The sequence below is a fragment of the Morone saxatilis genome, unplaced genomic scaffold (genome assembly GCF_004916995.1).
Source record: "Morone saxatilis isolate NCDOM2014 unplaced genomic scaffold, NCSU_SB_2.0 Contig16, whole genome shotgun sequence".
NCBI lineage: Eukaryota > Metazoa > Chordata > Actinopteri > Moronidae > Morone > Morone saxatilis.
Window position 1 is genome coordinate 9,969,998 of NW_023339718.1, and position 25,765 is coordinate 9,995,762.

General features: G+C 39.1%; 1 protein-coding gene across 2 annotated transcripts in view; it reads left to right on the top strand.

Moving 5' to 3' along the window:
* si:ch73-72b7.1 (netrin receptor UNC5C) overlaps positions 1-25,765 on the top strand; it is a 184,830-nt gene that overhangs the window by 82,679 nt on the left and 76,386 nt on the right. For both annotated transcript variants that reach the window (XM_035658423.1, XM_035658422.1), the window contains exons 2-3: positions 6,958-7,194; positions 20,935-21,078. In XM_035658423.1, the coding sequence (XP_035514316.1) occupies positions 6,958-7,194; positions 20,935-21,078 (381 nt within the window). The remainder of the gene's footprint in view (positions 1-6,957; positions 7,195-20,934; positions 21,079-25,765) is intronic.

The following is a 25,765-nucleotide window of genomic DNA, read 5'->3' on the forward strand; positions in this document are numbered from 1 at the left end:
CACACACACACACACACTAATATGCACTTGTCTATGCTCTGACCTAAAAACTGGAGGAAGTCTGTCTGTCTGTCTGTCTGTCTGTGGGTTTTGTATTCATATACTGTAAGTGGCTGGAGCTGAATGTGTTGGCATGTGTGGCTCTCATGTGATTATTCAGACTGCATAGACTTGATTACAGTATATGCTATGTGTCTTAACAACTAGACCACCATGATACGCCAGATTTATCCTTTTCTTTCTTTTACAAATCATGCCCCTCTTGGCTCCTTTCTTAACTGAGCCCAGCTGTGGCCTTAAAGTATAACCCCCTCTTGCAGGCAGGGTCGTAAATCTAGTTCCATGCTTTAGCTGGGGCCTTACATGTCACACACAATGAAAGTCTGAGGACGCCAACCAGCTGTCACTGTCTGCTCCCATATTGAGATACTCTAGCTTTCAACTACTTTATGCTATTATGAATCGCCTTGTATAGCCCTGAAAGCCTGGTGGGTATATAATTGGCTGTGACAAGGAGTGTGCTGTGCATGCTATATTATATCTTCCCGGGGTTATTTCTGTCATGGTTAACTACCCAGTCTTTGAGGAACTCCTCTCCCATATTCAGTGTTCATTTGTATTGGATTCAATCTAAACCCCCAACAAGTCTACAGCTAAATGGGCTATTGGAAGAAAATTTGAGAAGCAATGCAATATAATACAGTTCAACATCACCACAAACTACAGGGTAAAAGTGACCATAGAATCAATACCTCTTAACAAAAAGTGACCATAATAATCTTCATAAAGATATGATTTAGTGTAGGGTTGTTGTATATGTTTGCATTAAACTATGTTTTCATATTTTAGTTCTCCTGAAATTTATACTCAAATATATGTAAATTCAATGATCCCTTAATGGAGTGATTAAGTTCTCTCACTTTGCATGTCTACTCGTGTCTTGAATAATGTGGCTTTTATCAAAGTGCCGATTGAGGACAAGACCCTGATTAAGTTTCAGATGGATGCAGATGATGTGTGGTCGCCTGGTGTCTCATTTCAAAAGGAATATGACACTCCAGGACATGGTGTCTAATTCCCTGGCATGCTATGTCAAGTAGTTCGACTGACTTAACCTGTCCTTGATCTCTTCTTTATAAACAGATTTTACTCTGACAAATGCACACCCCACACACACACACACACACCTGCTTACTGGCAATGTATATTTTATCATGAATTTTGTGAACCAACATAACTTTGCTGGTCCTTGCTTTATCACCCTCATCTGAAACGCTTATCACCTGAAAACAACTGTGGATAAGAACGATGACGCGAATATAAGTGTGTAATTACTGAAAATAATAGTTTTGTGTCCACTGGCAAAGCGTTCCTGAATACTTTGACATAACAGACTCAAAAATTTTGCAAAAATATATGCTGCTGAAAGAATTACCAGTAAAAGACTGAAGAAAAAAAACATTATTATTAAAATAGATTTAGAAGTCTCATCCATGACCAACAAAGACATTCCTAAAGGTACAGTAGCATGCAACATGCTGCTAACAATAATATTCTAAATGCCTTTATAAATAGAAACTGCTCAGTGACCATGGATTACAGGTAAATAGTGAGGAAAAACTGGGTAAACAAACCCTTACCCGCACGTATAGCTATTGTTCAGATAGGTGCATGAATAATTGAATAGTGGAAGAGGAAATACTTAAGAAAGTTGAGACGTGATCCTCAATGGAGTGTGTTTCAAAAGAGAATTACCAAATCCATTTGTTATTTTCTTAAAGCAGTAATGTTGGTAAATTATGAAAGAGAGGGGAGGAAGAGGGACAGAAGAAAGCAGGCACTTCATAGTATTCATGGAGTGAGAAAAACACAAGAACTGCCCTATAGGTGAATAGCAGATAAGATTATTGAGTTTCTACCTCTGTGTGTGTGTGTGTGTGTGTGTTTCCACACACTATGTGCTGCACTCCTGGGTGTGTGTGCGTGCATGGATAAAGGATGAAGATATGCTCTTGTGGGTTTGCTTGCATGCTTGTGTGCCTTCTGTTTGCATGTTTTTCTGTGCCTGCACATTTCTGTGTGTGTGTGTGTGTGTGTTTTCCTGTGTGTCTGTCTGTCTGTGTGTTTGGGAAATGGGCAGCATCATATATCTAATTTCAGAGCAATGATATACTAGCTCCCTGCTGTCCCATCATCCCTCACTCACTCTCTTCCACCTCTCCCTCAATGGCTCTCAACTCCCTGAACCTTTTCAAGATTATAGTAGGTCTATTCAATTCGATGTGTTAATAATAAAGAATAAAGGTGTTTATGTGTGTGTTTTGGGGGATGTTTGTGGGCAGGAGCTCTGGGTAATATGAGCGCCAAGAATTGGTATTTGTATTCTCCTGTGTTTGTGGCACAATCTGTGTGTGTGTTTGATGGAAAGAGAGAGTCAGAGAGAAAGAGGGATACCAAAAAAATCATAAATATGTGAGCCCATGTGTCTTAGTGTACACAAATGTTTTCGCACATTTGTGTTTGTGTAGGTGTGTTTTATTTTTATGGCTCTAGAAGTGTGAATTTGGCAGCACAAGTGTCTGAGACAGATAGGGATCGTTCCGGCTTTGTTTTTTTTTAGCTGTTCGTGTGTGTGTGTTGTAAGAGACGATTAGGGGTGAAGGGGTACTGGTTTTAAGAGTTTGTATGTCTATTTACGTTGTGTGTGCCTGTCTTGCTGTTCGCGTATATGTTTTTGCAGCTGCTGCTGATTCTAACTAGCTGATAAGAAGTTAAGAAGTATGATCTCATGATTTCCACGGCTACTGCACTGATACACATCACAGACCACTTACTGAGAACACCCTAACACACATATACACACACACACAGAAATACAAAACCCACACTCTCACCCATGTGGCATTTTGACCCTATATGGCTGCGTTTGCTGTAGGTCGCAGACATGGTTGCATACGTCTGAATTCCTCAGTCTCTTGAAAACACTTATATTACAAAATATATTAGAGCGCTACGTATCAGCATTGCTATTAAAAGGATAGTTTGGATTTTTGGAGTGGAGTTGTATGAGGTATTTATCCATAGTTGGTGTATAAACTACAGTAGCAGCAGACAGGAGTCCCAGCACGGATGTTAAAAGATAATTCATATCATTGAAGTGTACACTATATTGAAAATATTTTCACCGCTTTACTTTGCTGACATGCAGCCCTTTCCAACAGGAAACTAAAGAGTTTATATCACTCCATGTTCTCTTCAAAGCTGCCAGACCCCTTTTGAAAAAAACAAAACAAAAAAACAGTAATTTAATACATTTAATTTAATAATTAAAAACCGGAGTTGCTGGTCCACTGCTGACTCAATCAGTTAGTTTGTTCGTGTAATTGTGTGACTTTGGTGTTTTTAAAACATTAGATTGGATCCAAACAAATGTTATTTGCTGTGGATCAAGGCAGCAGTAGACCAGCAACTCCTCCTTCGTTCTATGAGGCAAAATTACTTTTTTTTTTGCGAAAAGCAGTTTGGAGAGAGCGATAGAAACGCTTAAGTATCCCTTCAGAACGGGCTGTCTGACAGGTAAAGTATTGAAAATATCTGAAATATAGTGCACTTAATATTTTTAGGTGGGTCTTTTTTCAGGTGGCTAAAATATGTTTTTGCTGCTGCCCCCATCCACAGGGACATATAAGTGTGAATATTGGTTGTCTAACATAAAAAGTATTAACTATATCAAGCATATCTCAGTCTTTCACTCTTTTCACTCTTCACAAGTAGTACAGAAAACACACAAACACTACATAAACCATTAGGAGCTGGTAAGACTATTAGGAGTTAAAATAGAAAATACTGGAAGAGATAATTCAGCACCTGCAGATCAACACCGCGACAATGTAGGAACATGCTCCTACTGTCCATAACCATGAGCAGCCTCTTTTTCTGTTATTTTTGCAGTAGAAGTCACTTCAGACCACGTCCACTAATGTTAATAATAACATTATATTTTTCCTTCCTCAGTCTACCTCTTTCCTTTTTTTCCCTCATTTATCCATCAATCTCTCTATCCATGTAATAGATCAGTTCACATTGTCTGTGACACTTGAACATGATTGGCCATCTCTGATGACAACATTCCTAGCAGATTTACAGACATTTATTGGTTGGGTTTGTAGGTTTTCTAAAGTGGGCAAGCCTACAGGCCCGAGCAAGGGAATAAATGTGTTCTTTGCCCCCGGTACATATTTACTGCATACCGTAAATCGAATCTGGACATTGTTCTGCTACAGCCATCCATTATTGATGACAGCATTCAGGCAAGACGTTTATGAGCTGGGCTGTTAGGACCAGTAATTCACTCTGTCAGGAGATAAGGAGAGAGGAGTGGGGGCAAAGAGGAGGAGAAAACAGGAAGGAAGAAGGTTTAGGAAGGGGGAAGAGGAAAACAGATGGGAAGCAAAAAGTGTAAGGTGTAGAGAACCACAGAAGTAAGGATGGCGCAGAAGAGAGAAAATAATAGGCATTTATGAAGAAAGCTTTTATTCATGAGAACATTTTCTCTCCATCCCTCCCCTTTTCTCAATTCCACCCACCCTTTTCTCTGGCTATCATGTTTCTTGTGCCAATCAATATTTTATAGCTGTCGCTCCAGAGCAATGAACCCCCCCCCCCAAACCCCCAGCTTTCTGAATGACAGATGAGGGTGAGAATGGGTGTTGGGGCAAAGTGAAAAGCGGGAGCGGTAGGAGGGTGTAGAGCAGAGTGGTGGAGAAACATAAAGTCACAAGAAATGGCAATGAAAGAGAGGAGGCAGTGCAGCAAGTGAGAAAAGAGGCTGACTGAGAACAGGATGAATATGATACTGGATAAATAACCAAGTGTGGGAGAAAATTTCCCACAGATAATGAAATTATGCAGTGAAAATGTCTACCAATTTCCATACTCTCAGAGAACTAATTACAGAACTAAGAGAGAAAATGTCAGCTTCATGACATCAAAGTGGGCACACTGCCTACTCATTTTTCCCTTATTTGTGTCTTGTTGTTTTACCTAAGCTGCTTTTAGCTTCTAGCCCACAGCACACTGCTATTCTCCAAGATAAGGACCACAACTACACACACACACACACAGTCAGGGCACAGGAATGTAAGATTGTGTATGTGTGCACAGGCGTATAAATGCGCAATTATGTGTTGCCTTTTTTTGTCCATTGTGTGTTTGTTTTTGTTAGCGGTGTTTATATGTGACTGTAACCATAACACATTAGGGATAAATAAAAGGGTTTGAACCTTGAAGCTGTGTCAAAAATGCCCCGTGTGTTACAATTTTCCCATGAGTCACAGCTCTCCAGGTGAGGCAATCACACACAGGGGCACACACACACACACATATACAGGAAAGGTCCAGACAGGCTTAATGAAACTGGATGATGATGGAGTGGAAGGAAATTACAAGTTAGAAGTAAATGTGCTTTGTGTTTGTGTGCATGTGTGTCTATCAGAAAAAAAGAAAGAAAGAAAGAAAGTTCTCTTCCCCTCCCTCCCACCTGCTCTTGTAATCTTCTGTGTTTTGGTGACCTTGGCAACCTGGTGACAAAACATTCTTGGGGTCCCTTTGATTGAGGCCACGGGTGGGCGTGAAGTTGGACAGACTGAAAAGACAGTGGAGAAGAGAGAGCAGGATGGAGGAGGAGTAGGATAAAGTTCTTGGTGCCCTCAGGGTTGGTCGATTGAGCACTCTGTTCAGTTATTTCTTCCAGTCTGTCTGTCTGTAGGCTACGTCTCCTGCTCAATTCATTCTCTACTTTCCTATATCCTTATTTGCAGAAAATATTGGTTAAAAGCATTTTTAATTGAATGCCTTCTGATTAGGATTACTTTGTGTTTTCTCAGCAAAAACAATTAATTTCAATGAATCGTAGGTTTATTGAGTTGACTCGCTAGGGCAAAGTAAATTAGTAGGCCTACAAGCTCTTTCTTCATGGTGAACTTTTGTCAACATTCAACCCTAAATTAGCACTGTTGACCAATAGCAAGCCATCCTGGCAGAACTGACCTTTCAGGAAACAGTGAGTCAGAGATTTCTAAAATGGCAAAAGCTATCATAGCTAATTTATTCTGTCCACATTTTTGTCAAAGTATGCCATGCAATGCTCCACAAAAGAGGGATGGTTTGCAGACAGTTATAAGGCAGGAGTCAATGGAACAAATAGGCTGACATCTTTTAAATACATTGTGTAAACTTATATATATATATATATATATATATATATATATGTATGTATGTTTATGTGTGTTTTGGTACCCCACTTGTGTTATCAGTAAGTGTCTTTTGGGATTGTATGAATGTGATCTCAAACTCAGACACGAAGTGAATACATTTTTTTTAAGTAGTCGTGCTGTTAAGTGTGCATTTTTGTTTGTGTGTCCAGGAAGAGTTGTACAATGCGTTTTTTAAAATAGGGATCTTTGTGCATTGGCTGCTCTTTAAGCCTCTACAACCTATGGCTACCCATAACACCCTTCACTGTGTAGGATTGCAGAGACGCAAAAATCTGTATCTTTTTTTTTTTTTTTACTAAACTGACTGATAGCCAAAAGGTTTCCACAGACGGACACAACAGTCAGGTGCTGATTAAAGGTGCATTTTATGGCTCAGTGGAGGAAAATTGTTCTCTGTCCAGGTCACCGGCTTGAGACATGGCAATTATTAGTGATCAAATGGGAACGACATTGTCTCGCACACACTCAGTTTAGGGGACAATGCTGCTCACTGATGTGAATCACAAAACGATAATGAACGATTGAAAGAATGCAGCATTTCCTCCCTGAACCAACGTCTGTCCCTGTTAGGCCTCAAAGCGAGTCAATAAAACAAAGACTGATTGAGCTACGAAAAAAAAAATTCTCTACTAAATAGCAGTGACTGTCATAAATTGAACTTTCTCTTTTCCTCTCCCCACAGTGAGAGATGATGACGATTTCCTGAGTTTGAGCGAACTCCCGGAAACCTTCCCCTCCGACCCACCGGAGCCCTTGCCTCACTTCCTATTCGAACCTGAGGAAGGATACATTGTCAAGAATAAACCTGTCAATCTCTACTGCAAAGCAACGCCTGCCACGCAGATTTATTTCAAGTGCAACAGTGAGTGGGTCCATCAGAAAGACCATACTGTGGAAGAGAGGGTGGACGAAAACTCAGGTGAGTGAAGTCTAGCAGTCACATACACACAAAAATATACACAGATCAAACCAGAGATTTACTTAGAAGTGCAGTAGGAAGTGGACAGATAAGATCATACTGTGAAAAACTTTTGGGAAAAGACATGAAATGAAAACTGTAGGGATGTAGGGAAAGTATTCAGTACAGGGACTGTCAAACTTTATGTTTAAGTCAAGACATTTTTGACAGAAAAAAGTCATGGTAAAAGAAGCCTATGACATGTGAAATGCTTTTGCATGTCAGTTCACACACAGGAGAACTTTTTTCCTTTTAAAAAAAAAAACACGGTTCAACTCATGAATGCATTGCCAGTGTTGGCACTTTGAATTTATTTCTACAACAGATGTTACTTCCCAGACTGTTTGTACTGTATGTCTCCCAGTGAGCAGGCACATTAAAACGTACTTTAACATATCAAAGGTGCACAGGTGTAAATCAACTCCTTATTTTTCCCCTCTTTACTGCATATTTCCTATGGGCTAGACATGGATGATATTTCGCTCTGTGTGATATAAAAATGTCACTATCCAGGAGACGTGGCCAACATTTTTCCCAGTTTGTCTCATCGGTGCACTGTGAGCAAACAGGTTAAACCTATTATTCAGCTGTTTAGTTATTTGTGCTGAAGACTGGGTCACATGTCAGGTGTGTATACGCAGCTGTCCCTTTACCAGTGCTGTACTGTCGATGTTCACAGGACAGTTTAATGGGATCCACAGTGATGTACTGGACTGCAGCCAAACTTCTACACTTGTCACTTGACAGCACACAGTATTACTCTGCTGGCTAGGTAATGATGAATCATGCTGTTGTGCTTTGGCAGGAAGACAAAGACGTGCACAACCTGGTTTCTTAGACTTAAGGTTGACATGAGCTGAGCTTATGGGTCTCAACCTGCTTGTTAATGAACCTGAGTCCCCAGAGTGAGTGATTAAGCACAGGTTGAAAACTCCTGATATATATCGCATGCTGAATGAAATACACAGAGTGGTCAACAGTAGCACAAATCAGCATGTTGGGGGTGTTTTTTTTTTTCTTGAGGCAAGTGAGCAAAATAAATAGTACATATTTTATGTCCTCACTCTTTGATATTTGTCATTGTGTATATTGCATTGCAATTGTTAGGAAGCATAACTTTTCAACTCAAGTTGACACACCAACTTGCCCACCAAAGATTTCCCCTTGTAATACAAAGCAGACCCTGGAGCCAAACATTGTTCTGTGTATGTGTGTGTGTGTTCTTTGGTGTGCTGGTTGCTGAGTGTGTCTGCTACTGTGCTAAACCCAGGAAAGAGACTGAAGCAACTGAGCAGTACAGTTTGATGTTTCCCCTGATTCAGCTGTCACACATGAATAGTCAAGGAAGAGGCAAATAAATACAACAAAACCTGCAAGAAGTAAACATGAGAGAAGTGAAACAACAGGTACACATATAGAAACACACACAGAGAGATGCACACAGTGACAAAGAATAGAAGAGAGAAAAAATAATGTCTAACGCTTAATAACTTTGTATAACTTGTTTTGATTTCTTAAACATGTTTCTTTTGAATAGTTTTATCCTTTTTTCCATCCCTCTCCCTGGTTTCTCTTTGTACTACATCTTCTACTACATCTGAATATTTAATCATTGCTGTTATTTTTTTCTTCAGCATTATCTCCATTTTCTATTCCTCTGATTGTTTTCATTTATCTTTCTCTGTTTCTCTCTCTAGTGTCTTTTTTAAACTGACTTTTTTCCGTTCACCTTTTCCTTTATCTCCTAAAAACTTTATCCTTGAGGAGATTTTGCACCTTTCATCTAGAAGGATAGAAAGTGACATGTAATCATCTCTTCTGTTCATTCATATGTTGGTGTTTCGGTGTTTATGTGCTACAGTAACCAGCCATTTTACCTGGCCATAATAGAAGTTACCCAGGTTAAACTGACATCTTATGTGTATCTACAACAAGCAAAATAGGTAACCTACTTACGACCTATATGTGTATCTAAAATAAGCATCGATTCTTATTCGTCCATTCTCTCTTTTCACTTTTCTCCTCCCATCCCTCAGTGTTCATTACTGACATCATGCGCAGCTGCTAGTCATTTATTAGTCTCCCATCAGCCGTTCATTTGCTAGCTGCTGGATTCCAGACAGTGCGTTATTGAGAGGAAATTCTGTTTAATTAACGACCCATGGATTTAGGCTCATACTCATATGTATGTAATGGCCACCATGAGGTCTTTCAAGGATTAGGATCACCCATTCAGCCATATAACTGACAAACAATCTGTGTATTTAGATCGGCAAGTCCAATTTATTCTTGACATTAGTTTTGATGGGTGTCTTGCAGCCACATTAACCGTCTCGTTTTGTACAAAACTTAAGTTTTATAATTTAATTTTCCAGTTATCTATCTGAGTTGAAATAACCCTCAGGCCTGGTTTGAACCGTGTATCTTTTAAATGTTGAAGATCCCTGGAAATTAAGCATTTTCCAGGAAAATGGTGCTTCGAGTTTTCTGGTTGTTTTATATATATTTGAATTTGTAATGAACAAAGTTTTCTGCAACTGTATTATTTTGATATAGATTCTGTTTTTCTATTAGCTAAAGTGATCATGTCATGCAATGCAAAAAACAAAGAAGTCCAATAGTGATATTATAAAAAGAATTGCATCATGACTTCACCACCATCACCTTGAACAAAAGACAATGGGATTTTAAAAGATTACTATATATATTATGCAATGTGATTCTGGTGAACCACATAAAGCTACTGTAGGTCTGTGCCTAGTGAATGCACAGTGTGTGTGAACTGTTTATCTGTTTATCTGTGTGAAAACCTAAACTCCTTAAGCTGTTTTCTCTTCTTTGTTTCCTGCTGTTTCACAGACACAGCTAGAAGCTATGGCCCCCATACTGCTTTTATTATTCCTGTCTTCATGCTTACTCTCTCCCTCTCTGTCCCATCTTCTTTCTTTCTTTTTTCCTTTTCTCTTTCTCTTCCTTTCTCCCTGCTGCATGCTGGTTTGTGCTCTACTCTAATTTCCAATGACTGAAATCGGAGAGAGCAGAAGCAGATAAAACCTGAGCTTGAGAAAGAAGAAGTAGGGGATGATGGAAGGATGCTGATGGAGGGTGCCTTTGAGAGGGCTGGAAAGGCCAACAGATATCAGGGAGTCACGCTGAGGAGAAATATGATATGAATCCTGCTGTTTTCTTTCTCTTTCTTGCTCACTCTCTCTTTCCCCCTGTGTTTCTCATCCTTTTTTTCCAGGAACAGGAAAGTCAGCTTAATCACTAAAAACAGCATTTTTTTAATCTTGGGGATCAAGATAAAAGTAAAAAAAGAAAAAGTAAAAGTAAAAATGTACACACAAAATCATTTGTGCCAAACAGCTTTCATATGTGATGGCATTAAAGTCCATTTGTAAGGTTGTTCATGTCAAACAGAAGGATGGAAATAGTTTTTTTCTTTGTCATATGGGGTGAAACTACAAAAAACAAAATAGATTGGAGCAATTAGGGATTAGATGATGGCAACAATGAATTTAAGAATGTTGAATATAAATAATATGTGGAAGACAGTTGAAAACAGTGTTGTATAATCAGACACAAAAATTAACTCAACTTAACTGTTTTTGTGATATGAAGCTTGTAATGCGTCACATACGCATTCATAAAGCAAGTATGTCTGGAATTGTTCATAAAGACAATAGAACATTTTCATGGCAGGCATTTTGACATGTTTTGACAAGCAGGAAATGCACTGGTGTAATTAATAACATTAACAAAGACTCTTCAGACATTTCATTTAGTGTTCCCATGTCTCCAAGTATTGTGCATGCTGGCTCATTGGAAAGGATTAGTGAGATACAGACATTAGCAACCATAAACATTATCTGTTCCACCTCTTCTTCTCCTGCTATGACAACTCAAAATGTCTGCCATAAGATATGTTATTTGCTTGTAATTTTTAGTCAAAGTTTATAAGATGCAGGTCACTTTAAAATAAAATCTAGTTTGAATGAATACAAACATATGTTATGGCTATGTTCAAGTGTTGTTTTTAAGTGTTAAATCATTTCTATGAGGATCAAGGCAAACAATTTTGTAAAGAGATTGGTTATATTTGATATATGGACAAGCAAAATAGTGAGGCTCTCAAATGTCCTGTCATTCAGGAAATTGATTGTTTATAAAACTGCATGAAAATATAATGCAAGCAGCATAGAGGGATATTGATAGACCATGATGACGATAAAGTGATGACTTCTAAAATGTTCAACTAGTGGAATGCTGAAGTAAGCCCGCTGGCTGTGCTAGCTCCCAACTCTTCCCATCTTTTTTTCTTTCCCGTCTGCTTTTCGCTCCCCACCAATTGTAAATCTTTTGTGTTCTTTTAAATTGCAACTGCTTCACTTAAGGGCCAAGCTAACATTACAATTACGTTTTACAAAGTGAGCAAACAGATAGGTAGATAGTTAATTTAGGAACACACAAAGCAAGGCATCATTTGCTGTGCTTATACTGAAAATTTTGAATTCAAACATGATTGCAGATCCTTTTTATTAAATTTGAAAAAAAGCTTGCCTAATAAGGTGTTTTGAGTATCTTGTTTTCTGTATAATGGATAGAAACTAAAGCTATGTGAACTTCATGACAGTTCAATAAATTATTTGAAATGCAGTTACATGGGGCCTCATCTGGAGGGTGGGAAAGCTAGGTGAAGGTCACAGGCAAGGATGAGGGGTGGTGAGGGAGTGAGGAGGGGGCAGCAGGATGGCCTAGGGGTTACTGAGGTCAGCTTCCAACTGGAGGGAACTGGCTTGATTCCCTTCAGCAGCTCCATTGCCTGTCACAGTATCCTTGACAAACACGGCTAACTCGACCTGCTGCTGGGTCTCCACGCCAGCCGGCCCCCTCCCTGCACCTCAGCCAAAGCAGGAAAGGAACATTTAATAATGTACTTAGAACCAAAACAACCTTCCTCCAGACAGGCACCCTTAATACACTAGCATTATTAGCAGTGGCAATGGCTAAAACATGCTAGCCATAACTGCCGTCTGAATGAATGTGACTTAAGGTGAAAACCAGCATAATTTGTCTAGATTGCATATCTTATTGTGAAAGGCATTTCCTGGGTTTGCTTAAGCCACGTGCGTACGACCTCAGTATATCTCCATTAGCCTTGAAGTGTGCTAATGACATATTGTGTACTAGGTTACTTACTTTGTCTCCATTAGCCAAAGTGTGAATGGTTATTAGTCTGCTAGCGCTGACCTGTGACTTCACATCTACACACGCACGCACACACACATGCATTATTCGCACACACAGTATTGGCTTGGGTGATTTGTGACCTCTTTCCCTCCTTTGCTGCCATCTCACTCGTATTGATTTTTCTCGTCTTTTCCTTAGTCTCTCCTCCCTTCTCTTTCTCCTAATGTTTCTCCTCTCCTCTCTCTCTCTCTCTCCCGCTCCCTGTTTCTGGCATCACTCCCATTCTCCTCTACCGTCTTTCCCCTCGCCCTCACCTTTTTCCTCCTTTTCCCCATGTCCCATCTCCTTTGCTCTCTTTCTCTGTATCTTTATATCTGTCTCTCCCTCTCTTTTTATGCTGAGATTGTTCCATTTCAATTATTAACAACCATCAAGATTTATAAAGGAGTTCAATTAGCTGCTGTGCCAGTGACTCCTCATATGCAAGACAGCTCTGTGTTTTTGTCTATCGATTTTGTACGTATATACAACTGTGTTTATTGGCGGATTGTGTGTGTTTGTGCATGGGTCGGATAATGTTTTATTTTGTGTTAAATTGTGTGTGTTTGTGTGTGTGTGTGTTTATGTATGCGTATGTATGTATGCATGTTTGTTTGAAGTAGACTTTCTGTCCTGAAATGTCCTGGTTCACTGGCTCTGTAGAGCGGCTGGAGGACAAGCGTGCACGCTCAATGTCGTTCACATGTACACGCATGCACATACACACACAGGAAAGGTATTCAAACATGGACCAGGAGGATCTGTGATGATCAATCAGTGTCAGAGTGGGTGCCATAAAGAGAGTGTGTGCACACACACATACACACGTATTTGTGCACACACAATCTACTGTATGCGTAGTGAGTGTTCAATTGGTCACAGACCGGTGACTCTGTTCTGTCGATGTCCTGGATGAGTTCCCTCCGTAGGCGAAGAACTCAGTCAACCCTTGCTCTCCCCTTTTCTCACAATGCCTCTCATCCTGTTGTCATTTTACTTTTTCAATTTCATTTCCTCCTTTCTGTCTCCATCCTTTACTCTCTTTTCTTATAATATTAATACAGTCATTCATAGAGGGCTTTCAGGTAATGTAACATGCCATGTCCTCAGATCTTGAGCACTGACTGCAAAATGTTTTTCTAAATGTACGACTCAACTTACTCTGTCAAACTGTGTGATTTTGGTTTTGCATATTGCTTGCATACTATAATCTATTTCACGTAATAGCTTGTGTATCTTGTCCAGTATATAGTAGCTACAGGTATTGCGTCGTTTAGTGTTTTCATGATGGTGGTGGAGAGTGATCATTTGAAATGTCAGCCAGAAATGTCCCATAGGCGTTTGACTGTAATTACATAGGGGCCAGTTTCACAAAGACAGACTTTGACGGCTCAGATCTACTTCAGGTAGATGTCTAAATTCATTGCACAAAGCTGTCCAGTTCCTAAAGTAGGACTAATGTGCCAGAAATAATGGGTAAGCAAGACGTTTTTGGAAACTAAGAAACATGCTCCAGCAATTGCGTCACTACCACTCAGGTCCCTTCACTCCAGCAGAAAGTATTTGACTGTTACATTTTACTGGGAAACTGTTAAAAAAAAAAAAAAAATCAATAATTTTAAAACTTCAGCACAGTTTAGACTTGCAGCACAGTTGAGATGCTGTATCTTAACTTCGGCTAACCTCACTGCTGTGTATTTCGAGCTGGTTGTTGCAGTCTCTAAAAACTCTTTCCCTTTGTGTGGCTTGTTCCACAATATTATTAGCAAATTATGAGCCCTGTTTGTTTTCTCATCTGGTGCAACTGGTCTTTGTGCTGAGGTATCCTGGAGGAAACTTTTTAGGCTTAATATAAGTCAGTCTCTAATTTTTTAAACTAACTTGCATTTGACCAAAGGCCAAACTTATGACTAGTCCAACACAATTGGCCACTGGTGACCATGAAATACATAGCATAATGATTCACACCATTTCCATACAATTCAGTACCTTGTCCCTGTGTGGAAGGATCCACATATGTGATGTTTCTTGACTTGTTTATTCATGTTTTTTATTTTTAGTATCACCCATCTGTAGATATTCATAATAACATCTGTTAGCCTTTGAGAAGCATGTATATAAGTTTTACACAAGTATTTAAAAACTCTCAGATGTAATCTCTACTTTTCTTTTCGATTACTGCCTCCAGGTAAAATATATTGTGCCATTATCCGATTTTAGCCATTAGCACTGTCTTCAAACTTTCACACTGGCTGGTTTTAAAAGTAGAGACTAAGGTTAGGTAGCAGTAGTCACCGTAGGAGGTTTGTGGTGAAGCTTCAAAGCCTGAATTAATCCCTGTGGGGAAATTGAGTTTTCACTTGCAGCTCCTCCACAGGGAGGTCACAGTCCCGGGTCAGTTACTGAACAACATCCCTGGAGCTGCTTGGCATTCAGTGAACTGCTCACAAACACTTTGGCAGCTGGGCAGATGTTTACGAAAACGGAGACACAAACTCGTGTCTCCTCATGTATCTTTCTCATTTAAATACAGGAGAGAAAATGGCTCTGAAGCAGTTTCCACAGAAATGGAGGAGTATGCAGTTCACAGATGTTGTATTTGTTGCAGGGTTGATGGTGTTATTGTGTACACCCCCTCCATGTATCTTTTCCCGACCTCATGCTTTTGTCTTTTGTCAGACTCTCTCCCTCTGTGGCACTGATGAAATAATAATAGCCAGTGTTGACTTTTTCTTTATCCCTGTTCCTTTTCCCTAAAGGCCTGTCTGTTTGACCTGTCACTGATCACATTTAAACACCACAAAGCTTTTGAGTGCTTTTTCCCCATGTCCCCTTATCTCTTTCGGATTCTAAGCCATTTATCATCAAAACTGCCGCTTCTGTTTTCATGTCTCGCTAGCTTTGTTCCATATGTATTCTTCTTTCTATGTCCTGTCCGTTTGATTCAAAGAAACCAAGACAAAAAGCAAAGCACTTTTGTCCGTGACATTACTGTTTTTGCCTGTTTTCTTCATCTATGTGTTTCTCTCAAAGCACTGTGGGGTATATAGAGAGACAGAGGGAACTGGAAAAACATATATGAAAAAGCAACATGGTTCAACAGACAGTGGGTTTAACAACTAAGGAAATGGCAGAAAACACATATTTTGGCTTCTAATTGATGACATGGCTAACAGAATATTTCATGTCAATGTCTGAGTTTGTTTGTTGAAGTTAAACAGTTATATGTATTACACATATTCATTCCTAAAAACACAAATTATGGAAACTTTGAATCAGATGGTTGAGATTAGTTAATTACCACAATGGCCTATGTAGTGACACAAAGATATGCTTGTAAAGGTTTCTAATTAGAACAAATCCCTTTAATTATAACAAACCCATTAATTTTGTTGACATTGCATAGATTAAGTAATTGACTCATTGGCAGCATGTGTATGCTTTTTGTTATAATGGTGTAAATCCATTTTTTAGAAAACATGCTTTTCTGCTTTCCTTATCAATTTGGTGAAAAGGCTGCTTATCAGCTGTTTCTCCCCCAACATTTCTCCAGATTTGATGACATGAAAAGCTAATGTCTGTAAGCTTCTGGAGATACATCACATTCATTTTCAGTGTTTTCTTTATAATCTTGGTCTTATTCAATTTTAAGCCATCAGTTCTTATTGGTTATGATATCAAGTTACCAAGTAGGTTAATTGTAGGTATTTGTGGATGTGGCAACTCTGCTGACACTGGAGTTAGGGCAAACAACATGAGGTTATTATGAGGACATTTCTGTTCTGTCAGTTTTTTAGAGCTACTTTCTGCTTTTCATTTTTTTCTGCAGTTTGACTGAACCTTCCTCCTCATTACGTTTAGTAAGATTTACAGTATTTGTAGGAAAGTATCTCTACACTGCAACCTGCCCAAACTATTTTTTGTGCATGTTTACTCCCATTTGTCAAATAAAAAAGTCCAGACCTGACAAAGCACATTCACCCACTCTTGTACTTTTACTCCCCAGTTGACAAGTAAACTTTGTTATAAGAATTGACAGTTTAGGACTAAGAGAAATATTCAGGGCTTGTGATTGATAGAAATGTTTGTGACAGTATCCACTTGTCTTGATACTTGTCTTCCATTTTTCATCTACTTCCTTCTCCTCACCTCCTCCAGCTGACAGCAGTGGTTTTGTTGATGTGAAGAAGTACTGTCATGCTACAGAGACCCAAAATTCCGTGCTTGTCTTCTCATAACCGAATGACGTGAATGCTCTAAGCACTGTATCTAAACAAAATAACACAGTGAGTGATCAGGGACTTTATAAGCCTCAGGTAATTCAGTCGCTTTCTGTCCAGCAACATTAGTTTTGTGAGCTTGTGAGCTAGCAAACAATGGAAACAACTGGGGCTTTGCCGATTTGAGCAGCATGACTTCATTTATCTTCTTTGTCTTTTCCCACTTTTTTTTCTTTATTGAAAACAATAGACTTTCTTTTCATGGACGGTGGAGATTGGTGTAAATTTGTGACCTGTTGCAAACAGTTTGGTATGCTTGTGGTATATATCATTTTCCCACTTACTTTTAGTTACCAGCTGACAAGAGAACACACATGACACTGGAAGAAACATTATATTTAAATATGTTAAGTTCCAACTGACATCAAATTAAAGTCATTTTCATGTAAACACAGTGACGGAAAAAAACAAATGTATATCTCCACAAAGGAGGATAAGTTTATGTTGCCTCAATAACTTCTAACATTTAATGTCTAATCCCAAATTCTCACTTGTGGTCTGGATTGGTTCTTTTTTTTGGTCGGAGCATTGGGATTAACATTGCAGTGAGGATTTTCTCTATGCGAATGTGTCTGAAGCTACCACTTACTTTGAACACAGGGATGCATCGCCAAGAGGAATGATGTTCTGTTTCATCAATGCTCACAGCGATACTTCCATCTTGGAGGTCTTTTCACACACAAAACTCGGTTATTAAGGGCCAAGAAATCCTGTTTCTCTAAAATCTAGCGGAAAACAGGATATCCCATTTAGGCATTGTTTAAGAATATCAGGGTTCTGATGGCTGAACAGTTTTCTCAAGCTGGCAGTTGAGTGTATGCAGACTCATTTGACAACTCCTTTTGGCCTTCCTTGCACACTAAGCCAGCAGTGTCAGATTGGTGTATCTTTTTAGCTCCAACCTTCAGCCTCGCTCAGAAATCGAACACATTTCATCATTACAACCATTGATTTCCCCCGCTGTGAAACCAACTCCGCTCTCCCTGATGCTCTCTGTTTCACTCACTATATGTTCTGTTCTTGTTTTGTTTTCCCTCTTTCTGTTTTCTTATGTCTCTGTAACCTTCTCTGCTCTATGTTGTCCTCTAACTAATATCTCCCTTTTTCATTACATGCAGTACCTTGCAACACACTTCCTGTTTACCCCTTATTCACTCACTGATCCCTAACTCTTGAGTGATTCTAGCGTCTTCCAGCATTCTTTTTTAAAGTGAATCCTCTCACCAATTAAAAGAGCAAATAAATGTATGGCCATACATACAGGGTTGAACTGTAAATCACACTACATGCATAATTATAGTTTTTATATGAAAGAATGTAGTTATAATTGTTAAATTGGCACAGATGACTGTCAACAAGATCAGTGACATCACCCAACTCTGCTTTGGGTTCATAGTTAGCATCCCAGGCTCATCTCAATATTGATATGTCATAATTCTTTACTTTAGAACTGTTAGCCATACTTTTATTGAAACCACTTCCTAACAACCTATCAGATTAAAAAACTTGAATTCAAGGGTGAGGTGTAGTTTATATTATATTCACTAAGGCATGCTACATGCAGTAGGTGAAACACAAAGTTACTAAAACTAATCTGGCACAGCTTTCTTCAGTCATCTGCAGGGAGAAAGCATCCTCTTATGCAATGCAAGTCAGCTGCAGTTTTTTCAGTCAGAGTACTTGAGGTGCAGCACTATTCTCCAAGCAATAAACAGTGCAGAGCAGGTGAGAGTGCAGACTGATATCTGTACAGAAGTTTTGACTGTTTTCTGGAATTAACATATGCCATCTCTTTACTTCTTACTTTTAGATTTCTTATTTTCTGATTCATTATCATTTATTTGTTGCAAAAAATAGTATTAGTATTAGTATTATAGATCCCCCCAGACATGTATTAAGAAAAAAATAGACAAATTAAGACACAATAATGTGAGTCTTATATGGTTTTTGTTCTGCCAAAAAAGTATAATTTTCTAATTAAAATAATTAAAAATGCATCTACTTCTACTACCTAATTAAAAATGTCAAGAATCTATGAATATTCAAGTTTTGTGGATTTTGTGAGTTTTGTTTTCCTGCTGGACACAAGAAGTCTCGTAGTTCACTGTTCATTCTCAGTGTGTGTGAACCGAAAGAAAAAACATATTTTTACTGGATGGGGTCTACAAATTCTTAGGGTTGCTGCATAAATGTCTCTTGTTTCCAATGCAAAGTATACAACGTAAATATCGGCTAAACTTTAAACTGCTCCAGTGATTTAATGATAATGTCCTACTAATAGTTTTTGCTTAGCTTAATAAGCCATGTAGGCAGTGATGCAAAAGGTGTAAATGTGCATGTGTTTTTCCTTTATTTGTCTTCAACACAAGCTTGCTCCCTATCTCTTGCTGTGTCCTGAAGTCCCATGGCCTCACTCATGTACCATTCCATATGCTTTCTTTGCATTTGTTTGAGTCCATTTGCCATAACTAGCTGTCTGGCTCATTTGAACCATTCAGTGTAATTGCCATACCTTCCTCATTACTTCGGCAGTAGCATGCTCACTGGTCTCCACCTCCTACCTATCCTTTTTGTCCCTTTTGTCCACACTGTGTTTGTTGTTCATTGCAACTCTTTGCCTACTAGTTGTTCAACTTTAGTCCTGGGTTGCCTGCTGGTTATAATTGCCTCTTTAGCTGCCATTTTCTTAGTCTCTAGCTCTCTTGCTGTGTCCCTTGCGCTTTCATTTTAAGCTGTAAAGCCATAACAATCTCCCTTGTTTGCTTGTTTGCTCAAGCGCTGGTATTCGACAGTAGTTTATACCATCTTTGCTCTTTGCCCTTATAGTTTTCTCCCCCTCACTGACTGTTATCCCTTGTTGTGGCAGCAGTACCTTCCACAAGCTTTTTACTTTCTTCATTGCTTTCCTCGTTGGCCTCTGTGCCATCAGTGCCATTTGAATTGCCAATCTTCCAAGTTTCCCTTTACTTTATCAATCTTTTTGAATTTTTTCAACTCAAAAGTCATGTCTCCCTATCTCCCAGATAGCTTTCATGAAAGCTTTTGCTACCTTTCTTGCTCTTTGCCCTCATGGGTTTCTCTTTAATACTGTTTCCAGCCATTAATGGCCTTTGGTCGGCCACAATCCTGCTCACTAGATTTCACTCTCTCTGTCCCCTTTGCCTTTATGCTGGCATGCTTACTGTAACTGTCTCTCAATTTCTCTGGTGGCAAGAACTTACTGAGAGGCTTCGTAAGTAATAGGCCCAAGTCAGATTTGTGAAGCCCCATAGAGATTGTTGCTTGGGTCTTTGTAACACCGCTGAACCTGAAATAAACTGCCAAGATCTTTTCTCAGAGCATTTGCCCTTCTACTCCCCAGTCCCCACATACTTTTACCTAAAACCCATTTTTATCTCCTTTCCCTTTTCGTTTCACATTTCATTGCCCTCTCCCACCTCTTTCTCTGTCATCCTCTACCTTCCTCTCACTGTGTCTCTGTCACGTTGCTCTCAATTACAGTCTACCCTTTTTCTAATGTTCCTTTTCTCTTTCTTTATTCTATTTCAACTTATTTTTCCTTAATTATTTCTTTAGTTTGTCATACATTTCCACAATTTTCTTAATATATCTTTTCCCCTTTTTGCACCTGTGTTCTACTTGTCCCTCTCCTATGCCTCACATATTTTCATCCCGAGTTTATCCCTGGCTCCTCATCTCCTACTTTCCACTGCAGACCCGCTCTATCTCTGCTCCTTCACAGTCCTATCAGTGGGGTGCAGCTATTTAAACCTCACACTTATTCTTCAAATGGAGCTGCTTTCACAAACAGCAGAGAAAAGGGGGAATTGGAGAGCAGAGTGAGATAAGTGGTAGAAGTACAAAGGAACAATCTCACAAAGTTTACATTAAATCCATTCTGAATCTACTCAGTAAAATGACCTGGGTTTGTAAACAGCAGCAGACATTGTATGATTATCCCCTGCTTCTATTTACTTGCTAAGATATTTTCTATGCACCACTTTGGCTTTTGCTTCTTAAGCTAACATAAAAGCCATATCACCAGAGTAGAAGCTTAATTAGATTTTAGCTTGATTTTTTCTTGAATATCAGTGGCTCACTGAGAAACTGGAACTTGAGACTCTTAAGCTAAAATCTCAATCTCAGCTAATATTGCAAATGATTAAAAAGTGCTTTTTTTCCCCCTTTGCAGGTCTGGTGGTAAGAGAAGCCAGTATAGAAATTACACGACAGCAGGTTGAGGAGCTATTTGGTCCTGAAGATTACTGGTGTCAGTGCGTGGCCTGGAGCTCTGCTGGAACCACCAAAAGCCGCAAGGCACACGTCCGGATTGCATGTAAGTATATTACTTTAACCACACTTGTGAGGTGTAATGATTGAAGGATGCTGTTTACCTATGAGTTAGCACTGTGTAAGCGTATGTAAGTTTGTACAGTATACTCACAAAACAAATAAATAAATGTAAATTCTGTCTTTCTTCCTGCCCAAATGTGAAACAGAATTCAAGAAAGTTATCACCTTTGCTCTCCTTGGTTCAGTTTTGCAATATATAAACTGGCCTGCTGACTTGTTTTGTAGGTATTTTTAAAGAATGATTGCTTTTCAGTGCTAAATACGGGGCATTTCTTGTGACAGCTTCGCACTAAAAAAACACCCTGCGATTCACTAGTTGAATGCTTTTAATGTGAACCAGCAGCAGTAGGATGTGTTGGATTTACATTTGAAGTGACTTGATAGACCTCTTAAGCAACATTAGGAGAGTAAACAATGAGGCTTACATAAATTAGAAAAAATTAAAAACAGTAACGCTGAATTAAATACATGCATCATTTCGTGGGAATTCTTTGTGTGTAGGGAGCCAACTTCAATGGCGGACCCCACCACTAACAATGAAAACTCTATAGAGAGATAATTGCAGAATATATTGAATGGGTATTGCTGAAAAAATAAGTCCATAAATAACTTTAAAAATGTTTTTTTTAATGAAAATAAAGGATTAAAACTGACTGTTTGGCTTTATTGTGATGTGTAAAGGCACATTACTGTCATGAGGTATTAATATTAACTAGTGTCTAGAAACCAAACACTCAGGAAAAAACTTGTAGTTGGGTAGACCTTTAAAAATTGTTTTTACACTGAATGATACATGGTGGGGAACGTTTCTAAGAGGAGACTTAGCTCAATAATGTTAATCTACCATCAGCAGCTTCCTGTTATGGTCTGGTGAAGAATTTAATATGACAACTGGGAGTCTGACTATAAGGTCACCAAAAGAACACAAGCCAGACAAAACCCTACCAGACTCAATATCACTCTAGCAGACAGTGTTACAGTGTAACACTGCATACACATTGATCACATGGGGAAATCATTTCAGGATTGTTAGACCCCCAACAACAGTCCAGGGGAAAGAAACGGTTGAATTTGGCTGTGAGTGATGGTCACTTGACGGCTCTGCAGCAACTGTGTAGCAAGGGAGTTAAGATGTTTGATAGAAATCACCTAAAAAGCCTTGTTTGTTCTTTCAATGTAAGCCTCATATAACAGAATGGATTGTTCCTTCAAAGCTCCTTTCACTGGCCTGAGAATTGAACCCACAACAGTAGTTTTCCAAGCGTCATTGCTCTGGTCAATTCAGCCATATAAGACAACTGGGACTTGTCTGAGTGGTCAGGTTATAGAAAGGTCAAGCAGAAAAGAAATACCAATAACAAAATCGACCCCACCTCCTCGGTTTACCTGGCTTATACTGACAGTGTGGCTCTGCTTGAGTGAACTCTCAAAAGGACAACTGGGGGCTTTGATAGAGTCCATTCAGCAGACACTCAGAACAAACTGCACACATCCTCATATGTAGTACTTTAACAGACAGTATCACTCTAACAGACACGTACCCTGGAAATCTTGTTTTCCCAAGTTGGTCATGCTGCAGAAGGAAATCCATCATGTTGTCCCTTGATTTTTTCATTCAGGTTATTTTATTTGGCTGTAAATTTGTCTAACATTTGCATTTGGAAGAAGGCTAACAAAAAATCTAAAAGCACAAATAAATCATATGAATAAAGATATAATTATAAAAACAAATAATCACATTTTATACATTACACTACAGGTCAAAAATTGCATAGGCCATAACTGTTATACTGTTGTAGGCTTATACACTAGACCAGTGGTTCTCAACCTTTTTGGTGTCAAGGACCCTCAAATTGATACACATCAGGCTCCGGACCTGTATTTGAAAAGATGTAGTCTCAGGGATTCCAGTCTGATAACATTTTTTTCTTCCATAATTGTGTTTGTAGATTTGCAGATTTGCTGATTAACAGTGAAGAATGGGAAATCTATGAACAAAAGAGTAATTCTTATACATTTTCTCATGTGGCTAACTTCTAGTAAATCAAATATTCCTAACTTTTCTCCTGTCTCCTGGTGGTTCCCAGACCTGAGGTTGAGAACCACTGCACTAGAAAGTAATAATATATTATGTAGACTATCATATGCAAATTCAACCTGTACCAGATTATTTAAATGTTGTAAATATATACGAGTGCATTCATAGAAAAATGTGTTGACTCAAGCTTACACAATATACAATGGTAGTATCACAGCAACATATTTTTCAATTATTACTCTTTCTTGTGAGCTTTAAAGACCATTTCAATTTAGAACAGAGGATCATCAACTTCACTCCTTTGGTATGTGAGGATGTTTTTCTGTCTGTCAGCAGAGAGTTAGTAACACAGTCAGAAATATCCCTCGAAGCTCCGCTAATAACATTGTTGAATGGAATGGGCCCTCCTCGGGGTGCAATGAAAGCTGGGTAATGTGCTTTTTTTGGCTTATGTACAATACCTGCTGAGAGACAGATGCAGGCAAGCCTACGTATACAGGCTTCTGAGATTCTCCAAGGTAAACACGTGAATGCAAACACGAGCAGCACAGAAATGCATACTGAAGGCCACAGTTTTCAGTGGCTTACTGATTTAGCAAGGTAGCTGATATGAACATATGTCTATACATCCATACATGTTTGTGACAGAGAGATAATGTTTGTGTCTGCATTACTATGGCTTATTGTATCCCTTCCATCATTTCATGTAATGCCAGCTCTCAGCAAGTTTTGCCACATTAGTCACAGTGAGTCCAACCTTACACACCGCAGTTTTCCCCTTAATTGTCCTGTTTTATTTCGTTTTTATTTTTAGTTAGCCTACTTTTGTTTAGTTTTTTTGCTGAAATGACTTTGCATTTCTGAGAAACTTAAATAATTCTATATTTGGACATAATTAGGACTGTTCAAGGCCAAATTTTAAATGGTTTATTTATGCGTTTCTACATTTTTTTCTAGTTCTACACTCTATCAAAAGCAAACTTGCATGCTACCTTTCTTGTATCATGTTTCCCTCTTTTTTTCAATCAACTTCTTCACACAGGGTATATAGTATTTCACACACGTAAGACCTCTGCTGGAGGTTAGGTGGAGGGATGGTGATGGAGGATGCCGCTAAGAAGGTGCGAAGGACCAGAAAAGGGGAAGATGATAGAAATTCTGCATCTCTTTTACTTTTCTCTCTCTCTCTCTCTTGAGATCGCTCTCCTCTACCTTTCTTTTTCCTGTGTAGTATGTATTTTCCTTCTGACTTTGTCTGTCCCTCCGTCCTTCACTTTCTCTCTTACTGTTATAACAGTGATTTTTCCCTTAACCAGATCTGATTACACTCAGCCCCCTCTTGCGATAACCTTTTACTTCAAATCGACCCAACCTCCTGACCTACCCCGCTTTCGGCTCCTATTTGGATCTACTGTTGTGATTAAAATGCTTCCTGGCAGCTAGAGCTTGCTGAGCAAAGTGTCTTTTCTACCGCACCATGCAATAGCAATTCAGCATTTCTCTCCTGTATTCCCATCTCCTCTTCCCACTCATTTTCTTATTTCCCATTGTCTCCTCCTCTTTCAGTTTTTTCTTTGCTCATAATGTGGCTATTGTTTGGTTCTGTCACTTGTGCTCTCTTTTTGTCCTCTATTTTTCTCACTCTCCAGCATCTTCAGGCTGTTTTAATAACTGTAGAATTAACACTTCAAGGCATTAACTAAATACGCAGTTTGTAGCTGGATGATGGCAATCAGTGTCGAGGCTGTAAAAGTGTCAAATACACAATCAGAGATATTAAATCTCTGAGAGATTTGTTGGTCTTTTGGAGAAGGGCACTTTAGCTGAGTTATGGGTGGTGCAAGCAGCTTAATTCAAGTTTATAAAGCAGGTGAAATGAACACACACACACACACACAGGTTGTCACACTCAGCCATGCACAGCATTGCAGGCACGTACACAGGGGTAAGCAAAACACAGACATACACACAAATGTGCATAAAGTGTCAGTCATGCTCTTTGGCCCTGCAGCGATCGGGTCAAGTCTTTCTCCTTCAATGGATTAGCAATATGTCAAGGTCACACACACACACATACACACTTACATGCATGCACACACAAACATGTGTGTACACACGCAAATTTCAGATGATGGCAATTTGTTCTGCCACCTTCCACTGAGACGTGTGTGCATAGCAATCAGGAGTCCAGACACTCAGGGACATAGGAACCCAAGCAGCTCCTTGTGTCAACTGGAAAATGTGTGTTCTGCTGTTTTGTTTATGATGCAAATGTCTCAGCTGCATGTATTTAGGTTTTTCCTTCAATCAAGGATGAATTAGACCAAGGAAAACAAGGCTCAACAGGGATTTCTTGTGTTGGATTCTAAGCATTGATTAGAACCAACCTCCTCTACACTCATTTAGGCTTAGACCTGCATGTATCTTACAACAATATAGGCAGTCATTTGTAACCCAGCAACTGGAAACAACTGCATTATGTTAGCCAACCTTTCTGGTATGAAAGTTAGTCAGCAGCACACAAACCAAATTGCCCCAACAACCACAGCCATCTCAATAACATTTGGCCTTTTTTGCATGAAATGGCATGCTTTGCAGTTTTATCAATGCATAATCAAATCAGGACTCATAT